General features: G+C 53.1%; 1 protein-coding gene across 1 annotated transcript in view; it reads right to left on the bottom strand.

Annotated features, from left to right (window-relative positions):
- OBSCN (obscurin, cytoskeletal calmodulin and titin-interacting RhoGEF) overlaps window positions 1-19,829 on the bottom strand; it is a 332,859-nt gene that overhangs the window by 293,387 nt on the left and 19,643 nt on the right. Inside the window, exons 2-3 of the mRNA XM_083186473.1 lie at window positions 14,722-14,991; window positions 10,715-10,975 (exon numbers count right to left, since the gene is read on the bottom strand). Of these exons, the coding sequence (XP_083042599.1) occupies window positions 10,715-10,975; window positions 14,722-14,991 (531 nt within the window). The remainder of the gene's footprint in view (window positions 1-10,714; window positions 10,976-14,721; window positions 14,992-19,829) is intronic.

The following is a 19,829-nucleotide window of genomic DNA, read 5'->3' as shown; positions in this document are numbered from 1 at the left end:
CCTCACTGCCACATCCCTCATCTCCTGATATACTCTGTGCTGCTGGGGACCCTGCTCCTCCCACTATATAACTCTCAGTCTGTGGCTTCCTGCTGCCTCCATTCCCCTCCTCACATCATGTCCCTGCCCCTGTCACATGCAGTCCTGTCCTCACTGACACATCCCTTATCTCCTGATATACTCTGTGCTGCTGGGGACCCTGCTCCTCCCACTATATAACTCTCAGTCTGTGGCTTCCTGCTGCCCCCATTCCCCTCCTCACATCATGTCCCTGCCCCTGTCACATGCAGTCCTGTCCTAACTGACACATCCCTCATCTCCTAATATACTCTGTGCTGCTGGGGACCCTGCACCTCCCACTATATAACTCTCAGTCTGAGGCTTCCTTCTGCCCCCATTCCCCTCCTCACATCACGTCACTGCCCCTGTCACATGCAGCCCTGTCCTCACTGCCACATCCCTCATCTCCTGATATACTCTGTGCTGCTGGGGACCCTGCTCCTCCCACTATATAACTCTCAGTCTGTGGCTTCCTGCTGCCTCCATTCCCCTCCTCACATCATGTCACTGCCCCTGTCACATCCAGCCCTGTCCTCACTGACACATCACTCATCTCCTGATATACTATGTGCTGCTGGGGGACCCTTCTCCTCCCACTATATACCTCTCAGTCTGTGGCTTCCTGCTGCCCCCATTCCCCTCCTCACATCATGTCACTGCCCCTGTCACATGCAGCCCTTTCCCCACTGACACATCACTCATCTCCTGATATACTCTGTGCTGCTGGGGACCCTGCTCCTCCCACTATATAACTCTCAGTCTGTGGCTTCCTGCTGCCTCCATTCCCCTGCTCACATTATGTCACTGCCCCTGTCACATGCAGCCCTGTCCTTACTGACACATCACTCATCTCCTGATATACTCTGTGCTGCTGGGGACCCTGCTCCTCCCACTATATAACTCTCAGTCTGTGACTTCCTGCTGCCCCCATTCCCCTCCTCACATCATGTCACTGTCCCTGTCACATGCAGCCCTGTCCTCACTGACACATCACCCATCTCCTGATATACTCTGTGCTGCTGGGAACCCTGCTCCTCCCACTATATAACTCTCAGTCTGTGGCGTCCTGCTGTCCCCATTCCCCTCCTCACATCACATCACTGCCCCTGTCACATGCAGCCCTGTCCTCACTGACACATCACTCATCTCCTGATATACTTTGTGCTGCTGGGGACAATGCTCCTCCCAGTATATAACTCTCAGTCTGTGGCTTCCTGCTGCCTCCATTCCCCACCTCACATCATGTCACTGCCCCTGTCACATGCAGTCCTGTCCTCACTGACACATCACACATCTCCTGATATACTCTGTGCTGCTGGGGACCCTGCTCCTCCCACTATATAACTCTCAGTCTGTGGCTTCCTGCTGCCACTATTTCCCTCCTGACATCATGTCACTACCCCTGTCACATGCAGCCCTGTCCTCGCTGACACATCCCTCATCTCCTGATATACTCTGTGCTGCTGGGGACCCTGCTCCCCCCACTATATAACTCTCAGTCTGTGGATTCCTGCTGCCCCATTCCCCTCCTCATATCATGTCACTGCCCCTGTCACATGCAGCCCTGTCCTCACTGACACATCACTCATCTCCTGATATACTCTGTCCTGCTGGGGACCCTGCTCCTCCCACTATATAACTCTAAGTCTGTGGCTTCCTGCTGCCTCCATTCCACTCCTCACATCATGTCACTGCCCCTGTCACATGCAGCCCTGTCCTCACTGACACATCACTCATCTCCTGATATACTCTGTGCTGCTGGGGACCCTGCTCCTCCCACTATATAACTCTCAGTCTGTGGCTTCCTGCTGCCTCCATTCCCCTCCTCACATTATGTCACTGCCCCTGTCACATGCAGCCCTGTCCTCACTGACACATCACTCATCTCCTGATATACTCTGTGCTGCTGGGGACCCTGCTCCTCCCACTATATAACTCTCAGTCTGTGGCTTCCTGCTGCCCCCATTCCCCTCCTCACATCATGTCACTGCCCCTGTCACATGCAGCCCTGTCCTCACTGACACATCACTCATCTCCTGATATACTATGTGCTGCTGGGGGACCCTTCTCCTCCCACTATATACCTCTCAGTCTGTGGCTTCCTGCTGCCCCCATTCCCCTCCTCACATCATGTCACTGCCCCTGTCACATGCAGCCCTGTCCTCACTGACACATCACTCATCTCCTGATATACTCTGTGCTGCTGGGGACCCTGCTCCTCCCACTATAAAACTCTCAGTCTGTGGCTTCCTGCTGCCTCCATTCCCCTCCTCACATCATGTCACTCCCCTGTCACATGCAGCCCTGTCCTCACTGACACATCCCTCATCTCCTGATATACTCTGTGCTGCTGGGGGACCCTGCTACTGCCACTATATAACTCTCAGTCTGTGACTTCCTGCTGCCCCCATTCCCCTCCTCACATCATGTCACTGCCCCTGTCACATACAGTCCTGTCCTCACTGACACATCACTCATCTCCTGATATACTCTGTGCTGCTGGGGACCCTGCTCCTCCCACTATATAACTCCCAGTCTGTGGCTTCCTGCTGCCCCCATTCCCCTCCTCACATCACGTCACTGCCCCTGTCACATGCAGCCCTGTCCTCACTGCCACATCCCTCATCTCCTGATATACTCTGTGCTGCTGGGGACCCTGCTCCTCCCACTATATAACTCTCAGTCTGTGGCTTCCTGCTGCCTCCATTCCCCTCCTCACATCATGTCACTGCCCCTGTCACATGCAGCCCTGTCCTCACTGACACATCACTCATCTCCTGATATACTATGTGCTGCTGGGGGACCCTTCTCCTCCCACTATATACCTCTCAGTCTGTGGCTTCCTGTTGCCCCCATTCCCCTCCTCACATCATGTCACTGCCCCTGTCACATGCAGCCCTGTCCTCACTGACACATCACTCATCTCCTGATATACTCTGTGCTGCTGGGGACCCTGCTCCTCCCACTATATAACTCTCAGTCTGTGGCTTCCTGCTGCCTCCATTCCCCTCCGCACATCATGTCACTCCCCTGTCACATGCAGCCCTTTTCTCACTGACACATCCCTCATCTCCTGATATACTCTGTGCTGCTGGGGGACCCTGCTACTGCCACTATATAACTCTCAGTCTGTGTCTTCCTGCTGCCTCCATTCCCCTGCTCACATCATGTCACTGCCCCTGTCACATGCAGCCCTGTCCTTACTGACACATCACTCATCTCCTGATATACTCTGTGCTGCTGGGGACCCTGCTCCTCCCACTATATAACTCTCAGTCTGTGGCTTCCTGCTGCCTCCATTCCTCTCCTCACATCATGTCACTGTCCCTGTCACATGCAGCTCTGTCCTCACTGACACATCACTCATCTCCTGATATACTCTGTGCTGCTGGGGACCCTGCTCCTCCCACTATATAACTCTCAGTCTGTGGCTTCCTGCTGCCTCCATTCCCCTCCTCACATCATGTCACTGCCCCTGTCACATGCAGCCCTGTCCTCACTGACACATCAGTCATCTCCTGACATACTCTGTGCTGCTGGGGACCCTGCTCCTCCCCCTATATAACTCTCAGTCTGTGGCTTCCTGCTGCCCCCATTCCCCACCTCATATCATGTCACTGCCCCTGTCACATGCAGCCCTGTCCTCACTGACACATCACTCATCTCCTGATATACTCTGTGCTGCTGGGGACCATGCTCCTCCCACTATATAACCCTCAGTCTGTGGCTTCCTGCTGCCCCCATTCCCCTCCTCACATCATGTCCCTGCCCCTGTCACATGCAGTCCTGTCCTCACTGACACATCCCTCATCTCCTGATATACTCTGTGCTGCTGGGGACCCTGCTCCTCCCACTATATAACTCTCAGTCTGTGGCTTCCTGCTGCCCCCATTCCCCTCCTCACATCATGTCCCTGCCCCTGTCACATGCAGTCCTGTCCTAACTGACACATCCCTCATCTCCTGATATACTCTGTGCTGCTGGGGACCCTGCTCCTCCCACTATATAACTCTCAGTCTGAGGCTTCCTTCTGCCCCCATTCCCCTCCTCACATCACGTCACTGCCCCTGTCACATGCAGCCCTGTCCTCACTGCCACATCCCTCATCTCCTGATATACTCTGTGCTGCTGGGGACCCTGCTCCTCCCACTATATAACTCTCAGTCTGTGGCTTCCTGCTGCCTCCATTCCCCTCCTCACATCATGTCACTGCCCCTGTCACATCCAGCCCTGTCCTCACTGACACATCACTCATCTCCTGATATACTATGTGCTGCTGGGGGACCCTTCTCCTCCCACTATATACCTCTCAGTTTGTGGCTTCCTGCTGCCCCCATTCCCCTCCTCACATCATGTCACTGCCCCTGTCACATGCAGCCCTGTCCCCACTGACACATCACTCATCTCCTGATATACTCTGTGCTGCTGGGGACCCTGCTCCTCCCACTATATAACTCTCAGTCTGTGGCTTCCTGCTGCCTCCATTCCCCTCCTCACATCATGTCACTCCCCTGTCACATGCAGCCCTTTCCTCACTGACACATCCCTTATCTCCTGATATACTCTGTGCTGCTGGGGGACCCTGCTACTGCCACTATATAACTCTCAGTCTGTGGCTTCCTGCTGCCTCCATTCCCCTGCTCACATCATGTCACTGCCCCTGTCACATGCAGCCCTGTCCTTACTGACACATCACTCATCTCCTGATATACTCTGTGCTGCTGGGGACCCTGCTCCTCCCACTATATAACTCTCAGTCTGTGACTTCCTGCTGCCCCCATTCCCCTCCTCACATCATGTCACTGTCCCTGTCACATGCAGCCCTGTCCTCACTGACACATCACCCATCTCCTGATATACTCTGTGCTGCTGGGAACCCTGCTCCTCCCACTATATAACTCTCAGTCTGTGGCGTCCTGCTGTCCCCATTCCCCTCCTCACATCACATCACTGCCCCTGTCACATGCAGCCCTGTCCTCACTGACACATCCCTCATCTCCTGATATACTCTGTGCTGCTGGGGACCCTGCTCCTCCCACTATATAACTCTCAGTCTGTGGCTTCCTGCTGCCTCCATTCCCCTCCTCACATCATGTCACTGCCCCTGTCACATGCAGCCCTGTCCTCACTGACACATCAGTCATCTCCTGACATACTCTGTGCTGCTGGGGACCCTGCTCCTCCCCCTATATAACTCTCAGTCTGTGGCTTCCTGCTGCCCCCATTCCCCACCTCATATCATGTCACTGCCCCTGTCACATGCAGCCCTGTCCTCACTGACACACCACTCATCTCCTTATATACTCTGTGCTGCTGGGGACCATGCTCCTCCCACTATATAACCCTCAGTCTGTGGCTTCCTGCTGCCCCCATTCCCCTCCTCACATCATGTCACTGCCCCTGTCACATGAAGCCCTGTCCTCACTGACACATCCCTCATCTCCTGATATACTCTGTGCTGCTGGGGACCCTGCTCCTCCCACTATATAACTCTCAGTCTGTGGCTTCCTGCTGCCTCCATTCCCCTCCTCACATCATGTCACTGCCCCTGTCACATGCAGTCCTGTCCTAACTGACACATCCCTCATCTCCTGATATACTCTGTGCTGCTGGGGACCCTGCTCCTCCCACTATATAACTCTCAGTCTGAGGCTTCCTTCTGCCCCCATTCCCCTCCTCACATCACGTCACTGCCCCTGTCACATGCAGCCCTGTCCTCACTGCCACATCCCTCATCTCCTGATATACTCTGTGCTGCTGGGGACCCTGCTCCTCCCACTATATAACTCTCAGTCTGTGACTTCCTGCTGCCTCCATTCCCCTCCTCACATCATGTCCCTGCCCCTGTCACATGCAGTCCTGTCCTCACTGACACATCCCTCATCTCCTGATATACTCTGTGCTGCTGGGGACCCTGCTCCTCCCACTATATAACTCTCAGTCTGTGGCTTCCTGCTGCCCCCATTCCCCTCCTCACATCATGTCCCTGCCCCTGTCACATGAAGTCCTGTCCTAACTGACACATCCCTCATCTCCTGATATACTCTGTGCTGGTGGGGACCCTGCACCTCCCACTATATAACTCTCAGTCTGTGGCTTCCTGCTGCCTCCATTCCCCTCCTCACATCATGTCCCTGCCCCTGTCACATGCAGTCCTGTCCTCACTGACACATCCCTCATCTCCTGATATACTCTGTGCTGCTGGGGACCCTGCTCCTCCCACTATATAACTCTCAGTCTGTGGCTTCCTGCTGCCTCCATTCCCCTCCTCACATCATGTCACTGCCCCTGTCACACGCAGCCCTGTCCTCACTGCCATATCCCTTATCTCCTGATATACTCTGTGCTGCTGGGGACCCTGCTCCTCCCACTATATAACTCTCAGTCTGTGGCTTCCTGCTGCCTCCATTCCCCTCCTCACATCATGTCACTGCCCCTGTCACATGCAGCCCTGTCCTCACTGACACATCACTCATCTCCTGATATACTATGTGCTGCTGGGGGACCCTTCTCCTCCCACTATATACCTCTCAGTCTGTGGCTTCCTGCTGCCCCCATTCCCCTCCTCACATCATGTCACTGCCCCTGTCACATGCAGCCCTGTCCTCACTGACACATCACTCATCTCCTGATATACTCTGTGCTGCTGGGGACCCTGCTCATCCCACTATATAACTCTCAGTCTGTGGCTTCCTGCTGCCTCCATTCCCCTCCTCACATCATGTCACTCCCCTGTCACATGCAGCCCTTTCCTCACTGACACATCCCTCATCTCCTGATATACTCTGTGCTGCTGGGGGACCCTGCTACTGCCACTATATAACTCTCAGTCTGTGGCTTCCTGCTGCCTCCATTCCCCTGCTCACATCATGTCACTGCCCCTGTCACATGCAGCCCTGTCCTTACTGACACATCACTCATCTCCTGATATACTCTGTGCTGCTGGGGACCCTGCTCCTCCCACTATATAACTCTCAGTCTGTGACTTCCTGCTGCCCCCATTCCCCTCCTCACATCATGTCACTGACCCTGTCACATGCAGCCATGTCCTTACTGACACATCACTCATCTCCTGATATACTCTGTGCTGCTGGGGACCCTGCTCCTCCCATTATATAACTCTCAGTCTGTGACTTCCTGCTGCCCACATTCCCCTCCTCACATCATGTCACTGTCCCTGTCACATGCAGCCCTGTCCTCACTGACACATCACTCATCTCCTGATATACTCTGTGCTGCTGGGGACCCTGCTCCTCCCACTATATAACTCTCAGTCTGTGGCTTCCTGCTGCCTCCATTCCCCTCCTCACATCATGCCACTGCCCCTGTCACATGCAGCCATGTCCTCACTGACACATCACCCATCTCCTGATATACTCTGTGCTGCTGGGAACCCTGCTCCTCCCACTATATAACCCTCAGTCTGTGGCTTCCTGCTGCCCCCATTCCCCTCCTCACATCATGTCACTGTCCCTGTCACATGCAGCCCTGTCCTCACTGACACATCACTCATCTCCTGATATACTCTGTGCTGCTGGGGACCCTGCTCCTCCCACTATATAACTCTCAGTCTGTGGCTTCCTTCTGCCCCCATTCCCCTCCTCACATCATGTCCCTGCCCCTGTCACATGCAGCCCTGTCCTCACTGACACATCACTCATCTCCTGATATACTCTGTGCTGCTGGGGACCCTGCTCCTCCCACTATATAACTCTCAGTCTGTGGCTTCCTGCTGCCCCCATTCCCCTCCTCACATCATGTCACTGCCCCTGTCACATGCAGACCTGTCCTCACTGACACATCCCTCATCTCCTGATATACTCTGTGCTGCTGGGGACCCTGCTCCTCCCACTATATAACCCTCAGTCTGTGGCTTCCTGCTGCCCCCATTCCCCTCCTCACATCATGTCACTGTCCCTGTCACATGCAGCCCTGTCCTCACTGACACATCACTCATCTCCTGATATACTCTGTGCTGCTGGGGACCCTGCTCCTCCCACTATATAACTCTCAGTCTGTGGCTTCCTTCTGCCCCCATTCCCCTCCTCACATCATGTCCCTGCCCCTGTCACATGCAGCCCTGTCCTCACTGACACATCACTCATCTCCTGATATACTCTGTGCTGCTGGGGACCCTGCTCCTCCCACTATATAACTCTCAGTCTGTGGCTTCCTGCTGCCCCCATTCCCCTCCTCACATCATGTCCCTGCCCCTGTCACATGCAGCCCTGTCCCCACTGACACATCACTCATCTCCTGATATACTCTGTGCTGCTGGGGACCCTGCTCCTCCCACTATATAACTCTCAGTCTGTGGCTTCCTGCTGCCCCCATTCCCCTCCTCACATCATGTCACTGCCCCTGTCACATGCAGACCTGTCCTCACTGACACATCACTCGTCTCCTGATATACTCTGTGCTGCTGGGGGACCCTGCTACTGCCACTATATAACTCTCAGTCTGTGGCTTCCTGCTGCCCCCATTCCCCTCCTCACATCATGTCACTGCCCCTGTCACATGCAGCCCTGTCCCCACTGACACATCACTCATCTCCTGATATACTCTGTGCTGCTGGGGACCCTGCTCCTCCCACTATATAACTCTCAGTCTGTGACTTCCTGCTGCCCACATTCCCCTCCTCACATCATGTCACTGTCCCTGTCACATGCAGCCCTGTCCTCACTGACACATCACTCATCTCCTGATATACTCTGTGCTGCTGGGGACCCTGCTCCTCCCACTATATAACTCTCAGTCTGTGGCTTCCTGCTGCCTCCATTCCCCTCCTCACATCATGTCACTGCCCCTGTCACATGCAGCCATGTCCTCACTGACACATCACCCATCTCCTGATATACTCTGTGCTGCTGGGAACCCTGCTCCTCCCACTATATAACCCTCAGTCTGTGGCTTCCTGCTGCCCCCATTCCCCTCCTCACATCATGTCACTGTCCCTGTCACATGCAGCCCTGTCCTCACTGACACATCACTCATCTCCTGATATACTCTGTGCTGCTGGGGACCCTGCTCCTCCCACTATATAACTCTCAGTCTGTGGCTTCCTTCTGCCCCCATTCCCCTCCTCACATCATGTCCCTGCCCCTGTCACATGCAGCCCTGTCCTCACTGACACATCACTCATCTCCTGATATACTCTGTGCTGCTGGGGACCCTGCTCCTCCCACTATATAACTCTCAGTCTGTGGCTTCCTGCTGCCCCCATTCCCCTCCTCACATCATGTCACTGCCCCTGTCACATGCAGACCTGTCCTCACTGACACATCCCTCATCTCCTGATATACTCTGTGCTGCTGGGGACCCTGCTCCTCCCACTATATAACCCTCAGTCTGTGGCTTCCTGCTGCCCCCATTCCCCTCCTCACATCATGTCACTGTCCCTGTCACATGCAGCCCTGTCCTCACTGACACATCACTCATCTCCTGATATACTCTGTGCTGCTGGGGACCCTGCTCCTCCCACTATATAACTCTCAGTCTGTGGCTTCCTGCTGCCCCCATTCCCCTCCTCACATCATGTCCCTGCCCCTGTCACATGCAGCCCTGTCCCCACTGACACATCACTCATCTCCTGATATACTCTGTGCTGCTGGGGACCCTGCTCCTCCCACTATATAACTCTCAGTCTGTGGCTTCCTGCTGCCCCCATTCCCCTCCTCACATCATGTCACTGCCCCTGTCACATGCAGACCTGTCCCCACTGACACATCACTCATCTCCTGATATACTCTGTGCTGCTGGGGACCCTGCTCCTCCCACTATATAACTCTCAGTCTGTGACTTCCTGCTGCCTCCATTCCTCTCCTCACATCATGTCACTGCCCCTGTCACATGCAGCCCTGTCCTCACTGACACATCACTCATCTCCTGATATACTCTGTGCTGCTGGGGGACCCTGCTCCTCCCACTATATAACTCTCAGTCTGTGGCCTCCTGCTGCCCCCATTCCCCTCCTCACATCATGTCCCTGCCCCTGTCACATGCAGCCCTGTCCTCACTGACACATCACTCATCTCCTGATATACTCTGTGCTGCTGGGGACCCTGCTCCTCCCACTATATAACTCTCAGTCTGTGGCTTCCTGCTGCCCCCATTCCCCTCCTCACATCATGTCCCTGCCCCTGTCACATGCAGCCCTGTCCTCACTGACACATCACTCATCTCCTGATATACTATGTGCTGCTGGGGGACCCTGCTCCTCCCACTATATAACTCTCAGTCTGTGGCTTCCTGCTGCCCCCATTCCCCTCCTCACATCATGTCACTGTCCCTGTCACATGCAGACCTGTCCCCACTGACACATCACTCATCTCCTGATATACTCTGTGCTGCTGGGGACCCTGCTCCTCCCACTATATAACTCTCAGTCTGTGACTTCCTGCTGCCTCCATTCCTCTCCTCACATCATGTCACTGCCCCTGTCACATGCAGCCCTGTCCTCACTGACACATCACTCATCTCCTGATATACTCTGTGCTGCTGGGGGACCCTGCTCCTCCCACTATATAACTCTCAGTCTGTGGCCTCCTGCTGCCACTATTCCCCTCCTCACATCATGTCCCTGCCCCTGTCACATTCAGTCCTGTGTATACTTAGGATGGTGAGGACTCGGAGGATAATTGAATAATCCACTTACTGGTGACAGTAAATTTGGTGGATGTTTTACACTCGTCGGCTATGAAGGCGATCTCCCCGGAATCACTGTTCTGGCATTCTCGGATAATCATGGTATGCTGTTTGCCAGAAGATGTAATGGAGATCCGCCCACCAGATGTAACTTCTTCTCCATTGATAATCCATTTGAACTTCTGGCAATCGTTGTCCAACTCGACACAAAATATGGCCGTGTCATTTATTGGGACGGCGGTCCTGCGCGGCAGCTTCTTAATTATGTTTCCTTTGTGAAAAAAAAAATTTGATTTAAAAAACTGTTTCACACGGGAAGTGAACAAGTCTGATACCACAGGCACTGAGGGAGCGAGCAGCTAAAAACACACAAATCTGTTCCCACAAATTCCCATTATATGGGGGATAGACGTAACAAACCTTGTAAAGAGGTACAGTACCAGCCGGTCAACCACTAGTTGCCATGTTATAGGCTGTGTTTGAAAATGGCAGCTAGGAGCTGATTGGTTGGTAGATTGGTTTATGCAGATGTATGAAGCAGTGGTAAGGGAGGAGAACTGAACCAATGGAGAAGTGGCCCATGGCAACCAATCAGCGCTGAAGTAACATCTAGAATTTGCATAATATAACATTATACAGAGCAGCTGATTGGTTGCCATGGGCCACTTCTCCCCTGACTCTCTTCCCTTATCACTGCTTCATACATCTACCCCTTTATTTCTCTCCTCTTAACTTTCAGTCAATTTTAAGTAAAACATATTAAGGCAACTCAGTCCAAAAGATAAAGTCTCAACTGGATTTGTCTCTAGGACATACAGTAGCTGGACAACCCATTGACCATGACCCCAATTGAAGGCCTAGGGTAATAGGGTAATAGGGTGTGATAATCAGAACGTTAGAGAGAGTGTGGGAGAGTTTCCCATTTTTTTTAAAGCAGCAATCATTCACATGGCAAAATCCCCCTGGTTTATCAGTGTAACTGACTGGGAAATCTCTCTCACAATCTCTCAAAAGGATCCAGAACAATGGCACTCTCTCTGTCATGGGTGGATCCAGAGCAATGGCACTCTCTCTGTCATGGGAGGATCCAGAACAATGGCACTCTCTTTGTCATTGGAGGATCCAGAACAATGGCACTCTCTCTGTCATTGGAGGATCCAGTGCAATGGCACTCTCTCTGTCATTGGAGGATCCAGAACAATGGCACTCTCTCTGTCATGGGAGGATCCAGAGCAATGGCACTCTCTCTGTCATTGGAGGATCCAGAACAATGGCACTCTCTCTGTCATGGATGGATCCAGAGCAATGGCACTCTCTCTGTCATTGGAGGATCCAGAACAATGGCACTCTCTTTGTCATTGGAGGATCCAGAACAATGGCACTCTCTCTGTCATTGGAGGATCCAGAGCAATGGCACTCTCTCTGTCATTGGAGGATCCAGAGCAATGGCACTCTCTCTGTCATTGGAGGATCCAGAACAATGGCACTCTCTCTGTCATGGGTGGATCCAGAGCAATGGCACTCTCTCTGTCATTGGAGGATCCAGAACAATGGCACTCTCTCTGTCATTGGAGGATCCAGAACAATGGCACTCTCTCTGTCATGGGAGGATCCAGAGCAATGGCACTCTCTCTGTCATGGGTGGATCCAGAGCAATGGCACTCTCTCTGTCATGGGTGGATCCAGAGCAATGGCACTCTCTCTGTCATTGGAGGATCCAGAACAATGGCACTCTCTTTGTCATTGGAGGATCCAGAACAATGGCACTCTCTCTGTCATTGGAGGATCCAGAGCAATGGCACTCTCTCTGTCATTGGAGGATCCAGAGCAATGGCACTCTCTCTGTCATTGGAGGATCCAGAACAATGGCACTCTCTCTGTCATGGGTGGATCAAGAGCAATGGCACTCTCTCTGTCATTGGAGGATCCAGAACAATGGCACTCTCTCTGTCATTGGAGGATCCAGAACAATGGCACTCTCTCTGTCATGGGAGGATCCAGAGCAATGGCACTCTCTCTGCAACTAGGGGTATGAGAACATTGGCACTCTGCTTCTAGGGGTATGAGAAAGTTGGCACTCTGCCACTAGGGGTAACAGAACATTGGCACTCTGCCACTAGGGGTATGAGACTGTTGGCACTCTGCCACTAGGGGTATGAGACCGTTGGCACTCTGCCACTAGGGGTATGAGACTGTTGGCACTCTGCCACTATGGGTATGAGAACATTGGCACTCTGCCACTAGGGGTATGAGACTGTTGGCACTCTGCCACTATGGGTATGAGAACATTGGCACTCTGCCACTATGGGTATGAGAACATTGGCACTCTGCCACTATGGGTATGAGAACATTGGCACTCTGCCACTAGGGGTATGAGACTGTTGGCACTCTGCCACTATGGGTATGAGAACATTGGCACTCTGCCACTAGGGGTATGAGAACATTGGCACTCTGCCACTATGGGTATGAGAACATTGGCACTCTGCCACTAGGGGTATGAGAACATTGTCACTCTGCCACTAGAGGTATGAGAACATTGGCACTCTGCCACTAGGGGTATGAGACCGTTGGCACTCTGCCACTAGGGGTATGAGACCGTTGGCACTCTGCCACTAGGGGTATGAGACCGTTGGCACTCTGCCACTAGAGGTATGAGAACATTGGCACTCTGCCACTAGGGGTATGAGACCGTTGGCACTCTGCCACTAGGGGTATGAGACCGTTGGCACTCTGCCACTAGGGGTATGAGACTGTTGGCACTCTGCCACTAGGGGTATGAGAACATTGGCACTCTGCCACTAGGGGTATGAGAACATTGGCACTCTGCCACTAGGGGTATGAGAACATTGGCACTCTGCCACTAGAGGTATGAGACCGTTGGCACTCTGCCACTAGGGGTATGGGAACATTGGCACTCTGCCACTAGAGGTATGAGACCGTTGGCATTCTGCCACTAGGGGTATGATACTGTTGGCACTCTGCCACTAGGGGTATGATACTGTTGGCACTCTGCCACTAGGGGTATGAGACTGTTGGCACTCTGCCACTAGGGGTATGAGACCGTTGGCACTCTGCCACTAGGGGTATGAGACTGTTGGCACTCTGCCACTAGGGGTATGAGACCGTTGGCACTCTGCCACTAGGGGTATGAGACCGTTGGCACTCTGCCACTAGGGGTATGAGACTGTTGGCACTCTGCCACTAGGGGTATGAGACCGTTGGCACTCTGCCACTAGGGGTATGAGACCGTTGGCACTCTGCCACTAGGGGTATGAGACCGTTGGCACTCTGCCATCCTCCCACCTGTCCCTCCACTAATATCACTCGACTAAACAAAGGGGTATGGGCCATAGCATCGAGAGTATGAAGGCCGACATACATTAGGTCGACCACTAAAGGTTGACAGGGCTTAGGTCAATACATGAAATAGGTCGACAGGCCAAAGGTTTACAGGGTCGGAAGGTCGACATGACCATTAGGTCAACAATGGGAAGGTTGTGCTGTGCGTAAGTGTGGCCAGTGCTGTGTGGGAGTGGCCAGTGTGCTGTGTGGGAGTGGTCAGTGTGCCGTGTGGGAGTGGCCAGTGCTGTGTGGAAGTGGCCAGTGCTGTGTGGGAGTGGCCAGTGCTGTGTGGGAGTGGTCAGTGTGGTGTGGGAGTGGTCAGTGCTGTGTGGGAATGGCCATTGTGGTGTTGGAGTGGTCAGTGAGCTGTGTGGGAGTGGTCAGTGCTGTGAGGCAGTGGTTGGTGTGGTGTAGGAGTGGTCAGTGTGCTGTGTAGGAGTGGCCAGTGATGTGTGGGAGTGGTCAGTGATGTGTGGGAGTAGTCAGTGTGCTGTGGGAGTGGTCAGTGAGCTGTGTGGGAGTGGTCAGTGCTTTGTAGGCATGTACATATTGCCTCCAATTTGAATACTTATAATTTATGGGCGATCATGTGGCCAGCTGGTCATCATCATCATGTTGCCATGACGAGGCGGCTATTTCTATGTGGAGGCCTGGAGATGTAATCTTTAATGTTACCTTGGACGGACAACTCGGCGATTGTGCGGCTGCCCTCTTTCATCTCACAGATGTAGACGGCGTCGTCATCTGCGGTGACGTTCTGTACGGTGAGTCTGCGGATGGTTCCCTCCTCCTCAATGTTATACTTAGTGCTCTGCTGGATCTGTGTCTCCTCCTTGTACCAGGACGACTCGGTAAGAGAGTACGGGACCTCACACTGGAAGGTGGCCGCCTCCTTCTCCCGCACTTCCAGGTCTCGCAGCTTCGATCGGAACGGGATTCTGGGCTCTGTAAGACAAATGGAACAATTATTAATCCACAGAAGAAAGAAGAGGACCATGTAAGGAGAACTAGGCTGGAAATGGGAGAACACTGTTCATCATAGAGTACAATGGGTGGGTGCATGGACAGGTCTCATCATACAGTACAATGGGTGGGTGCATGGACAGGTCTCATCATACAGTACAATGGGTGGGTGCATGGAGAGGTCTCCTCATACAGTACACTGGGCTGGATGTATGGACAGCCCTCATCATACAGTACACTGGGCCGGGTGCATGGACAGGCCTCATCATACAGTACACTGGGCTGGGTGCATGGACAGGCCTCATCATACAGTACCCTGGGCCAGATGCATGGACAGGCCTCATCATAGAGTACACTGGGCTGGGAGCATGGACAGCCCTCATCATACAGTACAATGGGCCGGATGCATGGACAGGTCTCATCATACAGTACACTGGGCTGGGCGCATGGACAGGCCTCATCATACAGTACACTGGGATGGGTGCAGAGGCGTAACTATAGCACCGCAGCCCCCGAGGCCGCAGGGGGGGGGGGGCGCTGTGCATGTGTGGGCGCCAGGGGGCTGTGGTGCTATAGTTAGCCCCCTCCCGTCCACCCATCTGCCGCCCGCCAATCTGACGCCCGCAGCCTTACCTGACTTCACTGGTCCCGTCCCGGCTCCCTTGCTGGCTTTATTCTTCTGCTAGTGAGATGGACCACAATAAAATGTCCGCCCCATATAGCAGACAGTTCTCTGAAACTGTCTGCTGTATGGGGGCGGACATTTTGTGTTGGTCCGTCTCACTAGCAGAAGAATGAATTTAATGTGAATTTGAAGAATGTGTATTTAATCTGTCTGATAAGATTTTGGATGAGTCACCTTTCTGTCCTACAAAAAGGGCTTAAATTTAGCCCCACTAGTCCACCCAACATTTTTGATTTGTTTGTTGAATTAAATAGGTTTATACGCACTTTATGCAGGAAACGTTATTTTGCACAGAAAATGTTAAACACCAAGAGGGATGACTCAATTCCAATTATCTTAGATAAGACCGATGAAACACCTCTACTTTTATTGGAAGAACTGTGGGAACAGAACCACACAGAACCCACCATACAGCAAAGTTTTGATCTTCAAAGATCAAACCCACCGAAATTTCACAATAAATCGGAATTTTTTCCGATTAGTGCGAAGAGCTCTAGCATAGAGTCCTTTTATAAAATCACTTTAGAAGACTTCAAAGGGTACTTATGTAGTATCTGGGCTGCCGATTTTTTGATTGTATGCCTTAAGTTAAGGCATACAATCAGATGCGATGCGATGCGATATCGCATCGTATCGCATACAATGCGATGCGATGCGATGCGATGCGATGACCCGATTTTTCCATAGGATTCAATGTTAAAATGGACTGAGTCCATTTTAACATGGAATTCAATGGGAAAAAGGGGTCCTTTTCATACCCCTACTATCCAAGTGGGCATGGAGTTGGATATAAACCTGTGGCGAGCGTAGCGAGCCACCGAGCCCGAAGCGTGGCGAGCGAAGCGAGCCCCGCGAGGGGACGGTATTCTGCGTCCCCTCGCGGGGCTCGCTACGCTCGCCACGCTTCGGGCTCGGTGGCTCGCTACGCTCGCCACAGGTTTATATCCAACTCCATGCCCACTTGGATAGTAGGGGTATGAAAAGGACCCCTTTTTCCCATTGAATTCCATGTTAAAATGGACTCAGTCCATTTTAACATTGAATCCTATGGAAAAATCGGGTCCATCGCATCGCATCGCATCGCATCGCATGCGATATGGTCGGGTGCGATGCGATGCGATGGACCCGATTTCAAAATCGGCAGCCCAGTTACTACATAAGTACCCTTCAAAGAACTGTGTCTTAAAGAAAATGCTAAACCATTCAAAATCTCTAATCTAAATAAAAAAGAGAAAAATGCCTTAAAAAATCTACAACAAGACAAACATTTAATTACTAGGTGATTCATCGCGCCCTACGGGCGCTCTTCACACCGTCGTAAGGGGCTGCGCCCCCTTAATTTGTGAACGTTTGTATATGAGAAATATGGTTAGAATTGTATGAAAGATGCCTGTATTGCAACTTAGGTGTCCGCGAATCGCGGGAGGGGGGGTCGCGGAGGGTGCCGCGAATTGCAGGAGGGGGGGTCGCGGGGGGTGCCGCGAATTGCAGGAGGGGGGGGTTGTGGGGGGGTGGATGCTGCGAATCGCGGGAGGGGAGGGATTGCAGAGAATCGCGGGAGGGGGGTCGCGGGGTGGGTTGCCGCAAATCGCGGGAGGGGGGTTACGGGGGCGGGGGTTGCGGCAAATCATGGTAGGGGGGGTCGCGGGGGTGTGCCGTGAATCACGGGAGGGGGGGTCACGGGGTGGGGTGCCGAGAATCGCGTGTGTGTGTGTGCCGTGAATCGCGGGAGTGGGGGTTGCGGGGGGGTGTGACGCGAATCGCCACAAGAAAAAATCAACACAGAAAGGTCAACACATGTAAATGTTGACATAAGTGTGGCACTTCATTGGTGTCCATGTCGACACATGAGAATGAATATGAAAACATTAAAAAAATGAAAAAAAAAACTTCAAAAACTCATGTCAACCTTTTTCATTGTCGACCATAGCCATGTCAGTGTTTTCCATGTGCAATTTAATTCTGGAGCTGCCGCGAATCGCGCGGGGGGGGGGGGGGGTGTGCCGCAAATTGCGGGAGGGGGGGTCGCGGGGGTGGGTGCCGCGAATCGCGGGAGGGGGGGTTACGGGGCGGGGGTTGCGGCGAATCATGGGAGGGGGGGTCGCGGGGGTGTGCCGTGAATCACGGGAGGGGGGGTCACGGGGTGGGGTGCCGAGAATCGCGGGGGAGGTGTGTGTGTGTGTGCCGTGAATCGCGGGAGTGGGGGGGGTGGGGGGGTGTGACGCAAATCGCCACAAGAAAAAATCAACACAGAAAGGTCAACACATGTAAATGTTGACGTAAGTGTGGCACTTCATTGGTGTCCATGTCGACACATGAGAATGAATATGAAAATATTCAAAAAATTAAAAAAAAAACTTCAAAAACTCATGTCAACCTTTTTCATTGTCGACCATAGCCATGTCAGTGTTTTCCATGTGCAATTTAATTCTGGAGCTGCTGCGAATCACAGGGGTGCCGCGAATTGCGGGAGGGGGGGGGTCGCGGGGTTGGGTGCCGCGAATCGCGGGAGGGCGGGGTTTACAGGGGTTCCGGTGGGGGGTTGCCGCGAATTGGGGGAGGTGGGGGGTCACGGGGGTGCCGCGAATCGCGGGAGGGGGGGTTGCGGGGGGTGTGACGCGAATCGCCACAAGAAAAAATCAACACAGAAAGGTCAACACATGTAAATGCTGACATAAGTGTGCCACTTCATTGGTGTCCATGTCGACACATGACAATGAATATGAAAACATTCAAAAAATTAAATAAATCTTCAAAAACTCATGTCAACCTTTTTCATTGTCGACCATAGCCGTGCCAGTGTTTTGCATTTGCCATTTAATTCTGGGGCTGCCGCGAATCGCGGGGGGTGCCGCGATTTGCGGGAGGGGGGGGTTGCGAGGGGTGGGTGCCGCGAATCGCGGGAGAGCGGGGTTCATGGGGGTTCCGGTGGGGGGTTGCCGCGAATTGCGGGAGGGGGGGGGGGTCGCGGGGGGGTGCCAGGGTGCCGCGAATCGCCGGAGGGGGGGTTGCGGGGGGTGTGACGTGAATCGCCACAAGAAAAAAATCAACACAGAAAGGTCAACACATGTAAATGTTGACATAAGTGTGGCACTTCATTGGTGTCCATGTCGACACATGAGAATGAATATGAAAATATTCAAAAAATGACAAAAAAACTTCAAAAACTCATGTCAACCTTTTTCATTGTCGACCATAGCCATGTCAGTGTTTTCCATGTGCAATTTAATTCTGGAGCTGCCGCGAATCACGGGGGGGTGCCGCGAATCGCGGGAGGGGGGGGGGGCGCGCGGGGGGGGGGAGGTTTTGCTGCAAATCGCGGTAGGGGGGGTCGCGGGGGAGCGGGTATTTTTGCCGCAAATCGCGGGAGGGGGGCGCGCGGGGGGGGGAGGTTTTGCCGCAAATCGCGGGAGGGGGGCGCTCACCTGGTGGCTGTGGAGTAGCAGTGCTGGGCAACATGGGAAGGCAGTGGGTGTCTGGCACTGTCTGTGGGCTCACTGGGCTGGTTCTCTGTCACATACCTCCCAACATGACCCTCTCCAGGAGGGACACAATGCTCTGTTTCTAGACTTCCCCTTAATGTATGATTGCCATCACCTGTTTTAAACAGGTTCATTTCTCAGAAAGGTGTTCAGCACAGATGAAGGCAATCACACATTAAGAGGAAAGTCCAGGAACAGAGCGTTATAGACACAGACACCCACTTTGAGTGACAGATGTAGCCAAATATATAGGAGATTATATATGTGAAAAGAAATAATAACTATCGGTTCTTTAAAAAGACATTTATTGCGGTAGTGGAGATGAGTTATATATCCTGATATAATGAATGTCCAACCTCTCTGTTTTCTTCAAATATTGTGGTACCTCGACCGAGTCTCCTGATAGGGAGTTTCGGCTTTCAGGCGTTGTCATGACAATGCAGTGGACGCTTCCTTGTGCTGTCCGCTCAGCCGGAGTCTGTCACGTGATACGTGACATGGAGACGTGTATACGTCTTCCTCCGGCGGGCGGATCGTGCAGGGGACGCACATTCAGCTGCTGGATACGGCGCGGGTCACGTGACATCACGTGACCGCGTCCGTTGCCCAGCAACGCGATAGATACACACGGGGCTCGGGATGTGTACCGCCGC

This window comes from Crinia signifera, chromosome 5, assembly GCF_055691185.1.
Source record: "Crinia signifera chromosome 5, ASM5569118v1, whole genome shotgun sequence".
Classification (NCBI taxonomy): Eukaryota; Metazoa; Chordata; class Amphibia; order Anura; family Myobatrachidae; genus Crinia; species Crinia signifera.
This window is presented reverse-complemented; position numbering and strand designations above follow the sequence as displayed.